Below are 13,866 nucleotides of genomic sequence, written 5' to 3' on the forward strand. Positions count from 1 at the left end.
GAAACGAGCAAGTTTTGTATTATTTAACAAGTAATTTAATTCTCTAAGTTATTAAATCAAGATGTTTCAAATTCGTCCAACTTATTGTGATATGTCATCTCAAATCGAGAGTTTAGTTTTAAATCCTTCTCAGGTAGGGTTAAAGTCTATGAAAAATGGTAAGTTGTTTGAGCTTGCCAGACATTATAATCTCTGTGGATTCAGGATTTATAGATGAAAAGGGCTGTCGGTTTTGGAGGTCTGTATTTGGTCTTGGTAGGCAATGAAACAAAAGAAAAATAATTACAGTTAAAACAAAACAGATGATCATAGATTTAAGAAAGATTAAGCTTCAGATGGACATGGAAAATGGAACGTGCTGGAAATGCAAATTCAGAAAGAAGAAACGAGAAGAGAAATGTAGACAGAGAAGGAATGCAGATTCAGGAGAGAAATAAGAGAGGCACGAACAGATCGAGAGAAAGAGAGATGAAAAGGATATGCATTTGAAATTGAAATAGTTGGAACTGTCAGACGTAGCATATTCCCCCCTTTACACAAGTTTAGGCTTTGATGTTGGCTAATATTCCCTTTTCAGGAAAAGGAAGTTAATAAATACATAGTTCACTTTGTTAAAAATGCTGAACACTTTAATATAGCCATGACGGCATTGGAATTATTATAAAGTATGCTTTATGACAAATCTAGTGAAGTCTGCACATCACTGTGGATACAATAAAGTTCTCATTATGACGTGGTTAAAGAATCCATCTTGAAGGATTATGATTTGTTACCTGAGGCACATCGAGAGAAAGTTTGGAAATGTAAAGAAGAATATGGACACACCGATCTTGATTTGGAAGGAAGAAATAACAACTGCTTGATAGGTAGTGCTCAGCCAGGAAGGTTAATCAAGATTCCGATAACCGCAGACAAAGAATATTAATTGAGGAGGACAACAATAACGTCTATAATAATGTCAACGCATATCTTCATTAGCAAACGGTGGAAAATGCTGCTTTTACAACTGATGATTATTCCTTCATTAAGAACGTTTCATTTGTCAAAAAGGCTTTCTCTCAGAGTTTATGTTTAAACAAATCATCTTAGTCTCATATAATTACATCCAAATCTCAGTCTGGCACAACGGATCTAAATGAAACATCTGATAAGACCAATAAGAAATCGTTATTTTTCCTATGTGCACTTATTGTAAGAAGAAAGGGAACGTCGTTAATAATTGCTACAGGATAAAGAAAGAGCTATTACAAATGCTATTAGTTTGAAGAGATCAAGGTCATGGTCTTTTATTGAATGCAATAAATTTTGCAATCAAATAATCCCCAGTTTGATTCTGTTTTGGAGATTCATGATTGATGAAAGGAGCTTCTAACAGTCTTTTGTTAAATGGTACTTTTTCTTTATCTGAGACAGGGAAAGATATCTTATTTGGGGAGTAGAGTGCGGCTTTGTTATGTTTTTGTCATTTGTATCAATTGAGCATCATAATTACTTTCCGAACCTCTGACTGTTAGAGCAGGACCTTAATCAAAAACCTATAGATGATATTCACTTATTATAGGGAAATGACCTAGCTGGGGATACGATTATGGGTAATCCACTTGTAACTGACAAGACTTGTTTGGGCCGAAAGGTTAATCGCATCATGATTAAAATTCCTGATTTGTATCCTGCTTGTGCAGTTATCAGAAATATGGCAGAGAGAGAGAGAGAGAGAGAGAGAGAGAGAGAGAGAGAGAGAGAGAGAGAACTCTCTTCAGAATAATATTAATCAGGATATGATTCTTTTAGCTGAAATATAGATTGCCTAGTCTTTTGATAAGGTTAGGTTCTGTCCCGAATTTGTCATTCTAAAGTACTGATGACAGTGATCCTTCCTTTCTACTCTATATCTCTATTCTAATTTGGGTGACAAAAGAGAAGCTCTTGTCCAACAGCTACAGGTTCCTGAGATCTCATCTTTGTTTCAGAGGGCTATTGGTTAAACGGAACCCACACAAGTCTCAGCTTATTAGTTTGCTGCAAATTGGGTAATTAAGGAGACCGGCCTGAGGTACCCGCTGGTGATGAGTAGTCAGTGAGCTATCAATTTGTCATTAATAAGTAATATCGACAGGACATTATTGGTCTAAGCCACAAAGCTCCCTTGGCTGATCATGAAGGAATCAATAAAACTTATCACAATTACCACAAGACCTTGAATCATTTTTATTGAACGAAAAGTAATATTTATATCTGTAAATACTGTAGATCATGTCAAACTTGTCAAATTGTAGAAAAACCCAATCAGAAAGTATCTAAGGTTGAGATTCAAACAAACTCTCCATTTTACGAACCATTTATCAGAATAATGTTAACCTGTGTCCGTCTCTTACCTAAGACCATGTCAGGCAAATAATCCTTGTCGATCAAAATGTATACGTCCTCAAGGGTACCAAAGGCGATTACTTAGAGAAATATTGAAACCAAATCCTTTGTAAAAACTTAATTGAAGCAGCTTAATTTTGGCCTCCCAATTCTCTCCAATCTGATAAAGGGCCAACGTTTCTTTTCTGGACTTTTCCTACAAGTTGTATATGAATTATACATCCAGTATTTGAAATCGTCTCCCTATCACGGTGAAATTCAAGGGTGTTTAAGAGGTTACATCAAACGTTTGAAGCATATGATTCATTCATATTCATTTGTACATGAAAAGATTGGGATTGGGATCTTTATTTGCTGCTGTTGTTTGCTGTTAGGGAATTAGTTCAAGAATCATTAGTTTTAGTCATTAGAATTAGTTGTTGGGTTTACTGTCTGTAAACCATTGCAATTATTAGAATAAAAGCTTCTTTAACATGGAAATTTCAAAAATAATCTTCTTGACTCTGTACCCGATTTCAGTTATAAGTTTGATATATAATAATTCTCCGTCAAAATTTAGCGTTTAATTGACATTAAAACATCTAGTTGAGGTAATTGTGACGCATACAACGATGACATCATCTACAACGATACCTCTAAAAGTCACTTGGAAACCATTCAGAAAATCTTTTGATCAACTCTACGATGCGAATCACAAAATTAATTTAATTAGAAGTTAGTTTGGCCTTGCTTTTGTTACGTTTTTAGGATACATTGTGCGAAGAAGTCAATTTAAACCTAAGGAGTATACAATCAAATTTACAGTGCTAGTAAAGAGAGACTCGTGCGAAATTTGCACATGGATAGGTATTATCGGAAATTTTGTTTCAAATTCCTCCATAACTATTGATCCGGGCAAAGTTGATGTGTAAGAAATCCAAGTATCATTGGTGTGAAAAAAGTTATGAATCTTAAAACAAATTAAAGGCCAAACTTGAGCGCACACCAGTTATTTTTAGCTTGAAATTCCAGTTTAAAATTGTCTGTTGATGCAAGCGATTTATTGGTTGGTGAAAAATTAATTCAAGGAGAATAATATGGTGGGGATCATTCGGTGTGATATTTTCTAAACAAATAAAGAAGCATCTGAGAAATTACGAACATTTGGTTGCAATATTTTGAGTTATATATGAGTTCAGCCACCATTTATTATATTTACTGATCACAAACCTATTACTCTTATTAACAACGAGAAACACAAATATCAAAGATTGTTGAGATATATTTTGTTCCGATAACCTGGTTAAAGGTATCCATTAGTCACGAAATCTCGTGGGCTGTTTATCCCCACCAAACTTGCACGGTTGACCTTTTATATGATCTAATGCGATATGAGAAGACTTATTTTAATGCATTTATACATGCATACATATTAGTGCTTGTATTATAGAAGTGACGAACTCGTCGCCCTTATCTAACCCTTCTTTTCATGCTAGTGTAGTAGACAATCTCTTCCCTGGTCATGCTGTTAACTGCTTTCCTGGGATTGAAAAATTGATAGAAATTATATATATATATATATATATATATATATATATATATATATATATATATATATATATATATATATATATATATATATATATATATATATATATATATATATATATATATATATCGATATAGATATTTGTATAAGAATGGACGTACATGTAAAGACTTAAAATCAAAAAAAGAACATAAGCTGTAAAAACAGTTGAAAAAGGAATTTGCTGATCAGTATTTAAAACGTATTTCCTACATCGATAGCGGGTTATAGAAAAATAACAGCTTACGAAATGAAATGGGATTAAGATAAGTCCGAAATAAAATGACTTCAAATTTCAAAACAATTTAAATTTCTCTGAAATTCGGATCACAGGGAAGCCCCCGATAATCCGTTACGACTTTATGGTCACAAGCTTCAGTAACAGAAGAGGAGCAAAAGAACAAGTTTTATAAAACTTAAAAATTTAATTATCAAAGTTATAGATGAAAAATATCACAGAAACATTCAGTATTATGAATCAAAATCAAACTAGTCCTAATTAAGGTCTGTGACGGTCCTAAACGAATCAAAAGTTCTTTATAAATTTCAATACAGCAAATGTACTGGTCCTCAAAGAACTGTGACTTTGTCACGATGGCGTAGTCCAGAATTCCTTCGAATAATTTATTAGTTCCATAATATTGTGATAGTCCAAATAATAAGCACTTCTGCTTCCACGGACCAGTCCAAACGTGTTTTCTCTCTAGAATATCTAAATACTACATAAAACACGTATGCAAACTTACAACAGGAACACAATCAGCATGAATGACTCCAAAAATCGAAAAATTAGTATTTATAACTGTCAAACACATAAGTAAACATATAATCTTTGATCCTATGTAATATTAGTCTCCTCACAGATTCAAGTCTCGCAGGCCAAATTTAGCTAAAGATATTTGTTACACATTGCATCCATGAATAAAGCTTATAAACTGGATATAAAATCATGTACCAGGAGTTTATAAGATATAAATATACATAACAGGTTAAACATTGGGTTCTTCTATTTTAGATTTATCCATTGATACTATACCCTTGAAGGCAAGGTAATACTAAAAATATGCCATGCGGAAATAAAAGAATATGACTGTTATTTAAATCGTTTCCTTAAGTTTTCATGATAACAGTTTATGTTTAAATTGCTTATCTCCTCACCACGAACAAAAATACACTACTCGTACTTGATGAATTCTACCTTATCAATCAGTTATTTATTTTAATACATCTAATATTCTGTAAAATTCTTGTAACTTCTTTGAATGTACACAGAATTCTTTCCGGTTTATTTTTCAAACAATTTTCAGTAAAGTGTCATTACTTATATTTCGAAACTCTAAGTCATGTGTTTTATCTTATTTTGCTTTTTCGTTCCTTCAATCACATCTAATTCGTTAGGATGCTTGCCTGTATCATCCATCGTTACATTTCTTCTATATATATATATATATATATATATATATATATATATATATATATATATATATATATATATACTTGATTTGTTAGTCTTCAATTGTTTTTTAGATATCATTATTTATTTATAGTAATGTAACATTGCATTTTGCACTTAATCTTGTTTCTACTTGACCTGCGTTATTGAATTCTTAATTCTGTAAACAACTAATACATAGCAAATATATTCTCTATGTGCATGGGTTCGATATTGTTATCATTATTAATATAAGTAAATATGTTAATATGGGGCTGGATCTAGTTTTTGTTTTGATTCCCCTAGCGCACCTGACATAGTCCACGTTATATATTATAATTTTAGTAACATACTTTCTAATTATAGCTAACATTTACTTTTGTAAATATTAAGAAGTTTCTAGAATGTTATTTTGCATTAGATAATAGGTTTTTTTTTTACAGATAATAATAATTGTGATCTGAAGTCAATTAGAGGACTATTTAATCTTGCTACTGGAAAAAGTATTCACTCGTTCTTTAAGGCAATTTTATTTTATTGTTGCATCCAGTAGTTCGTTTCGAATAGAATTTATTTCTTCAAATTATTTAATTCAGTGAATTTATTCTCTGTAAATAGAGAGTACTCAGACAAAAGAATATTCTTGGACAGAAACATTAACTGGTGTTTATTGTGAATTCAGACCTTGCATTATATTACTGTGCTTAAAAGATAGAGATCGCTTAAGGCATATCAACACCTTCAGCATTGAATTTAATTTGAATTTCCACTTACGTTAATTCAGGACCTTTTTTATTGGGACGTTTGCCTTTAATTCTTGGATTATTATTGGGATTTAGTTCGCAATACTGTAAGATCGTTTCTTCATTTTTTCTTTGTATTCTATGGAAATAAATTATTTGTTGGATTTTACAAGCTTATTTTCTTTTTCTCTCACTCTTTTCTGATGCTTATTTTAACAGCGTAGGCTCGCAACAAATTCCATATCTCTCTCGATGCTTGTGGGTACATAATAATTGAATATTCCAGGAAGAAAAATGTATGCTAAGAGCAAACAAGCAAGTAAAGCAAACAAGCCTGTTATCGAATGATAATACAATTTACATAACGAATAAGTCGATCACCTTAAGACAAAATAAGTCCTTAAGTACCTAGACGATAACAACAAATACGATAAACACTGTCACAATGTAAGCCTCTGAATAAAGCTCACATGAGGAAGTGGAGTTGTCAGACATTCCAGATGACAGTAATACTAACTCCACACATTAGGTGCAGTTTGATTTCTTAACACTTTCATGATCATTTTAAAAGCTATTGGAGCCTGGAAAAAAAAACTGTACCAAATGCGAATCTCCCTTGCAGAAAGGATTTATTTTGCTTAACATCAGTGACATAACCCTGCATTAATATCAGTACAGCTCAAAGACAAAGTCAGGACATGATTTCGGATAAAAAGCTCACTTATGTGCATTGACAAATAGCCGAGTACTCGATAAACAAACCGAAAGTCTCCGCGAATGCATAAATAAAATTTCGTCAAATTAAAACGATAATAAAACGTCAAAGAGACTTTTCATTTGCAAATGGATTGCCAATGAATAAGGTTTCGGCTTTAGTTAGCCTGAACATTAAATAACAAATTAACTAATCATATTTACAATGGATCTACAGTACAGGAGATTTAAACATGACCGATGTATAAATATGCTAAAGGAACATCAAGCATGATATATTATGACAGTTTCAAACCTCCGATTACTGAAAATAAATGAATGACCAAATATAATCTGAGATTTTATAAATACCGTGACGGTGTATTCAATAATGCAAATACCTATCAATAGATATGTCTCTTGAGTTTATTCAATCATGATTTGTTTACACAAATTTAGGTGAAGATGTTCAACAGAATTGTATTTAATAGATACCCATTTTTCTGATCTTTAATTAATAACTGGTAAAACCAGTGTGCCAAAATTGCATCTTTTTCATTTAGCTGCACATTTCCAAACTTGCATAAATATTTATGCATTGAAAATAATGTCTTTGAAGCTAGTACACATATGATTTTCCTAATTAAGTGCGAAAAGACGCCTGTTATAAATGCAATTAGAAGAAGCACATATTTATCGGCAACATTTAACATTTCAGAAGAATTAGGTAATGGATGTTAGACGAACTTTACAGAAAACCCTTTTGTTTTGTATTAAATTTAAAGTGCCACTTGTTACAATATATACACAAAACACTTAGGCCCGCTTGCAGACCCTCTTTTGACTCAGAAAATATAACTGGAACATCGGTGAAAAAAATAATAAAACATTATGGCATGCTTATATCAGTACCCGAACACCACTGCTAATAAATTTCTTTTGAACGTCGTTGATAAACATGTAAACTATAAACGATGTCAAGGAATCTTATTCACGAGCACAAGTTGTAAAAATAGATACTTCCGACAATGCATTATTATATCTCACTCTCCTTAAATGTTTCAGGCATTCAAAATAGTTTCCTTCTAATTTTTTCATACGTAATTTATGACATAAAAATCCCTTATAATATCATCAATTGAATAGAGATGCCACATAAATAAGATGCACATATTGATAAGATAAGTGTTCAATTAGAACTTGGCATATTAGGAACGTAAATGGTGGCAACAATTTTTAAACACTCGTTGATGTTAAAGTTTGTGTCCCTTTCTTGATGTAATAAAGACAATAGCATACGTGGAGTTCGCATAGTATGAACGTACCTACATCAGCTTATTACGTACTCATGAGACATAGAGCTTACATAGTCCATTTAAACATGCGAAAACTCATCAAAGTAAATTACAGCCAACACAAGCTCTCACTTTAAAGATCCAGTGATGGTCCATCAGGCTTCGTTTTACAAGCATGGTTTGGATATGCTAGGCGATGCTTTGAACTAATTATATATATGATAAACGGTTATATTAAGTTAAGTTAGACAAACATCAAATGAGATTTATTCTATCTTCCGAAACTGAAACTTTTAGCCCAACATTGTCCAAACAAATTAAAGACACCATAGGACCGCACAAAACAGAGACACATGTATTGTCTTTGTTGTGTGTATAAAAAAAATGTTGTGAGCTACTTCCAGACTTGGAATAATGGACGGACATAATGAGTGGCGAATAATCAACGCCAGCTACAATATTTATAATATAAAGTTATGCATGGAGGTACTAGGGATATATGTCATGACTCTGGTGTAGCTGGATAATGGGCAAAAGTTACAATAATAATAATAATAATAATAATATTAATAACGATGATGATGACAATAGTAAGGTGCTACGGAATATTTACTTGGGTTACATTGTGTACGCCCGATAACTGATTACTAGAAATCAGTATACATCTTTGGAAAATATTACGCAAATAATTCATGTAGATAAGCCCATTACGAAAATTAGGTTTCGGTACCAATGTAACCTTAAACTTCTTTAGTGACAGCTCGCAAATGTTTATAACAATTGCAAAAGGTTCAAGATGAATGTTTATAAGTATCTATGTTCTTTGAACAACTAAACAAACTTGCACTTTAAGACTCTTTTCTTTGCGCCAGTCCATAAACCTATCATCTTCCTATTCCTCGACACACTTTGCAGCATCATTTGGTTCTTGTGGAATAACCTGTTGGTAGAGGTAGTAAGCAATATCCAATGTTGATGTCATTAATGAACATACTATTATCATAAACCAGATATCAAAATTCTATATTTTCATGTTCCTTAAGTTTTGCCTTGATACATCATATATGCGTGCAGTGTTATCTTTTAATACGTATATATTTACATAGAGAATCTTACACAATCATGTTTGGTAGTCTGAGGCTTTGGTTGTTGAGAGTGGATCAGTGTTGGTGTCTCCAGCATTCCAGCATACTGTGGGATGGAGTATGGGTTATAACCCTTATTACTGGGTAAGTTTCGTTTATTCGGAGTGAGTAAGTAACAATTTAACATCCTTAATTTACCTCTACTATAATTGATAAACGTAAATGGTCACTTGTTTAAAGAGACGTTTTCATAAAACTGTAATATATTAAACTAAACAGATATATAACTTTTGGCAAACGTTTGCATTAAAATAATGTACAAATTCATTGCAGATATACTGATTCACCAAATAAGAGATGTCACTTTTTAGCAGACAATAACTACTACTACTACACTGCTACTATAAACATGTTTACTACTCTTTTACACCTTATATAAATTATTACTTTGGTTACCAGGTGTACTACTGCTGCAACTGTTTATAAATATATTGATGTATTGCTCCAATTATTATCTCCACTATAAAACCATTAATACCGTTTGCTTGGGTTACTACTACTACAAGTACTACTGTTGATGCTCCTAACTACTGCCAATACTACTACTACTAGAACGACTACTGCAAACACTATAATAATTTCCGGGGCCCCGAGTGGCCCAGTGGTCTAAAGCGCTCTCCGTCACGGATCACTGCCATCTCACCTCTGTCTGCGTGGGTTCGAGTCTCCGGCTCGGCCAATGTGGATATGTGAGAAAGCTTGCCGGTAGCTTCTTGTGGGTCGGTGGTTCTTTCCGGGGTTTTCCCGGGTTCTTCCTCCACCATTAATACTGGCCGCCATGTATAGCCTATCTTGTGCTGAAAAATGGCGTTAAACCCTATAACAACAACAACAAAAAATGTTGTCAGCTTTACTAGTAGTAATAGTACTTGTAAATTATCCAGCCTGTAAGTGATGAAACTAAAGAAATTGTGGAATGTACTTATTAGTCTGATATGTTTGCCTATGATATTTTTATGTGGTAAAAGTTGAATACAATGCATACCTATACTAACGAAACAGGTATTGAAACAGGTATTGCCAGGTATTGACGAGGGCTTTATTTTAAGATAAGTTGCTACGGTATATAAATTCCTCAATGCGTTCTTATTCCTAATTTTTAAAGGTATTTGTACGTATGGGACCCTTATGTTTTTTGGCCAACTATTCTTATATTGGCATAATCTTTGCTAATCAATAACAATATATATGTATGTTGCAATGTATATTTAATTTATGTCGCATGTTTAATATTTGTCCATGAGCGTGGGTTGTAAACAAGGCCAGCCTTACTGACAATTCGACTCGGCTTTCCACTGAATTGTTTCTCATCATAGGTCAAGTAAATATGCGTATTAATAGGAATGTCACATGTATAATTCATTACTGTTTTCGATCAGCTTGTGTGATCAGAGTTTACAATTGTATAAAATATAATTCAAGAAGTACTGATTACAATGATCTCCTACTTACGATCCACTGTACCTATTATAATCAGGTGACAAAAGACAAATCACTTTTTGTCCAACAGGAACAAGATACTTAGATCTCTAATTTGTTTCAGATCGCTATTAGTAAAAAGAAAGCCACACAAGTACCAACTTGATCCTTAGTGACAACTCGGGTTCTTATGAGAAAATGGAGACCACTTGAGGTGCTCATTGGTGATAAGTGGTCAGTGTCTATCAAATTATCATTCTGAGCTAATATCGACAGTAAATCCTTAGTATAAAATATGAAATTCCCTTGGGTGCTCATTCAGGAGTCAGCATGAAGTTCACATTCTAGATTATATGCTGTAAAATCATCATCTAAAGCAGGAATGTTTGAAAAGTACATGCAATATTTACTTGAGATTGATTTTATAGAACCAAGTACAAGTAATTGGAGTTCTCCATGTATTGTTGTGTCTAAACTAGATACTACTTTACAAATGTATCAAATGTATAAAAAAGGTCAGCAGTGTTAACAAAATGGGCACCTGTTCAATGTCATGAATAGGTGACTGTATCAATAGAATTAGAAATGCAAGATATCTCCCAAAGTCTGAATTTTTGAACGTATTCTGGCAAGTTACTGTAACAGATGGACATTTTAAAGTTGCTATGAGTTCAGCTCTTTCTCTGATTGTTGAATGTATTGATACCAACCCACACTTTTCTGTAACAAAATGCAAAATTCACAAATCTGTGTTTGTTGAGTTATGGTTTAATGAAGCAAGAGCAATTCATTAGACAAAAGAAAAGATAATGCAATTGCAGATGTAATCACACGTGTATATAAATATTATAGTTCTTAATGTTTATACCTTTATTTGTATCTCTATGTTATGCATATTAATTGCCTATTATGTTGAGTGTTAACTTGAATTTAATTGTAGTAATCGTAGTATCATCGTAGTGACTGTGACACCCAGCACATTGCAATGTTTTCCATTGTAAATACAACTCTCTTCTAAGAGTTTACTGTCGGTTGTACAAAATAGAGTTTATTTACGTATGCTAGCTACAAAATCCTTGTCTTGAATACTGGAGTTGGCCACTCCCCCTACTCCATCCACCCCGCCCACTCAGAAGAAACCGCACAGTCTATAGCCATTGAAAACCTGCACCAGCTGTTTCATTTGGACTGGCCCAATTTGACAGAGGTAAGCTTGAAAAAAAGATGAGTGCAGAAAAATAATCAACCTATTCCAGTGCTTGCATAAAAATGTATACAAATTTAAATTTCAGGTAAAGCTTACTTTACATACATATCCGTTGTACAAGTTACGACAATGACCGATGTAAATCACCAGATATCACTCACTTACTGCAAAATGCTACGGTCATGTCCGAGGATCATCTGGACTGGCAAAAACAATCTGGCAAGGCACAGTGCGAGGGTGCATAAGAAGAGGCAGACAGAAAAAAGGTCGGAAGACAACATTAAAGATTGGATAGGCATGGTGGTTCTAGATTTCCAAAGGGCAATAGAAAACAAAATAAATGGGGAGAATTGGTAGTGAAGTCATATGTGGTACCCCAACGACCTATTAGGTTGTGTTATTGATGATGATAATGATGATGATAATCCTGATCTTGGTGCGAAATCAGTATTATCATATTTCTTTATTTCAGGAGCTGAGCCCATTCACCTAATAATTTGTCATCAGACATTATATATTTTTGCTACCAATTTAAACATTTCCTTACATACAATTTAAAAGCTAAAACAATAATCAGAGCTGACCTCATTTAAATCTATCTTCAGTACCTTCATTATCCTTTGATATGTATTGACCTGTTGTGATAGTAGCATTACCGGATTTCTTTCTTTCAAGAGATGAGGCCCTTTAACCGGATACTCTGTCAACATACTAATATATTTTATTTTCATGTATGAAATGTAAACGCTACAATAATAATCAAAACCAGCAACATTGAAACGTAGCCAGAGTGAACGTTTCGGGCCTAGATGGGTATCCCAATTACGGAACCTAGCCTTCCTGGTATGTATCTACAAGATACGGGATGCTTCTGACTGGTGGACTCAGAGATAACTAAATAGAGATTTGATGGTTTGCCACAAGAGTTCTTCTGTTTCATTGATAGATTGTGTTTGCTTGAAAACCAATATTATATACTTTCCTGTTTTTTTCTAAACATGGAAGTTAAAGAGAGGATCCGTTTCATTTTAAAGACGGGAAATCAAAATGGCACCGAATCATTTGAGTGCAAGGAAAGATACAAGCATTCTAGGAAGAATACAATGGAGTTCCCAAGATATTTGGGCAGTACATACAATCGGTTGACTTAGTAATAAAGCACGATGATTATCATGGTAAAATTTGATTTGAGAAACCAAGTTTCATAATTAATTTTTACAAAACTTTGTCACGTGTCTAGTTGTAGAACTAGCTAATTGCATATTGTTAACAATTTCTAAAGTGCATTTCAGAATTAAAACAGATGAGATAAAAACTTTTCAAACACATTTTAAGATCACCGCATTGTACTCCTCTTCAAACCAAGTACGCTATTAATTTCTTAATTTGTCAGAGAATCCTCAAAACGAGAAGAAAACACAAAGTTTCTAAACAATAGCGATAACCCTCTTGCAGTATATATGTGATCGGATCCATAAGGTAGTACTACTGATAGACGTTTTTGAACTATCTGAAAGCATAACAAACATAAACGCTTATTTGTAACATAGTATTCTTGGAAACCAGCAAATATTTGCATTGTAAAGTTAACCATGATTTTCTGTACACATTTTAGTCATAATTATATGTGATGTTGTGAAACTGCGATAAGTAGTATTTATCTAAAGGTAATGAAGTAGGTCAGTTAAAACCATTACTGTTATTTATGTACTACTCCGTTTGACATTATTTATTAAATATCTTGCCTCCATATTTTCGAAATGTCGACTAGTTTCGACGGACAAGTTCTGAATGAAACTTAAAACAAATTTAAGAGATATTAAATTTAAATTGCGCTCGACTCACGTGTTAACACACCAGTTAAATTATCATAATCCATAACTTCGAAGCCTTAAATTATATCGCAAACATGAAACAAATTGTCTTGTTAAAATGTCATCTGTGAGCACCAGGGAATATTTTCGTTTGAACTCGCAAAAATTAATGCTCGCATTATTT

General features: G+C 33.1%; 1 protein-coding gene across 2 annotated transcripts in view; it reads right to left on the reverse strand.

The window, feature by feature from the left end:
• Nucleotides 1-13,866, reverse strand: part of LOC149770000 (uncharacterized) — a 39,189-nt gene that overhangs the window by 7,198 nt on the left and 18,125 nt on the right. The window contains exon 1 of one of the 2 annotated variants that reach the window (XM_089949550.1): nucleotides 3,826-3,883. The exons of the other annotated variant lie outside the window; for it this stretch is intronic. Within the exon in view, the coding sequence (XP_089805676.1) occupies nucleotides 3,826-3,870 (45 nt within the window). The 5' untranslated portion in view covers nucleotides 3,871-3,883. Of the gene's footprint in view, nucleotides 1-3,825; nucleotides 3,884-13,866 lie in introns of those variants that run through there. 2 annotated transcript variants of the gene reach the window in all.

Source organism: Sinohyriopsis cumingii, unplaced genomic scaffold (assembly GCF_028554795.1).
Source record: "Sinohyriopsis cumingii isolate HCF-2022 unplaced genomic scaffold, ASM2855479v2 utg002885l, whole genome shotgun sequence".
Taxonomy (NCBI): Eukaryota; Metazoa; Mollusca; class Bivalvia; order Unionida; family Unionidae; genus Sinohyriopsis; species Sinohyriopsis cumingii.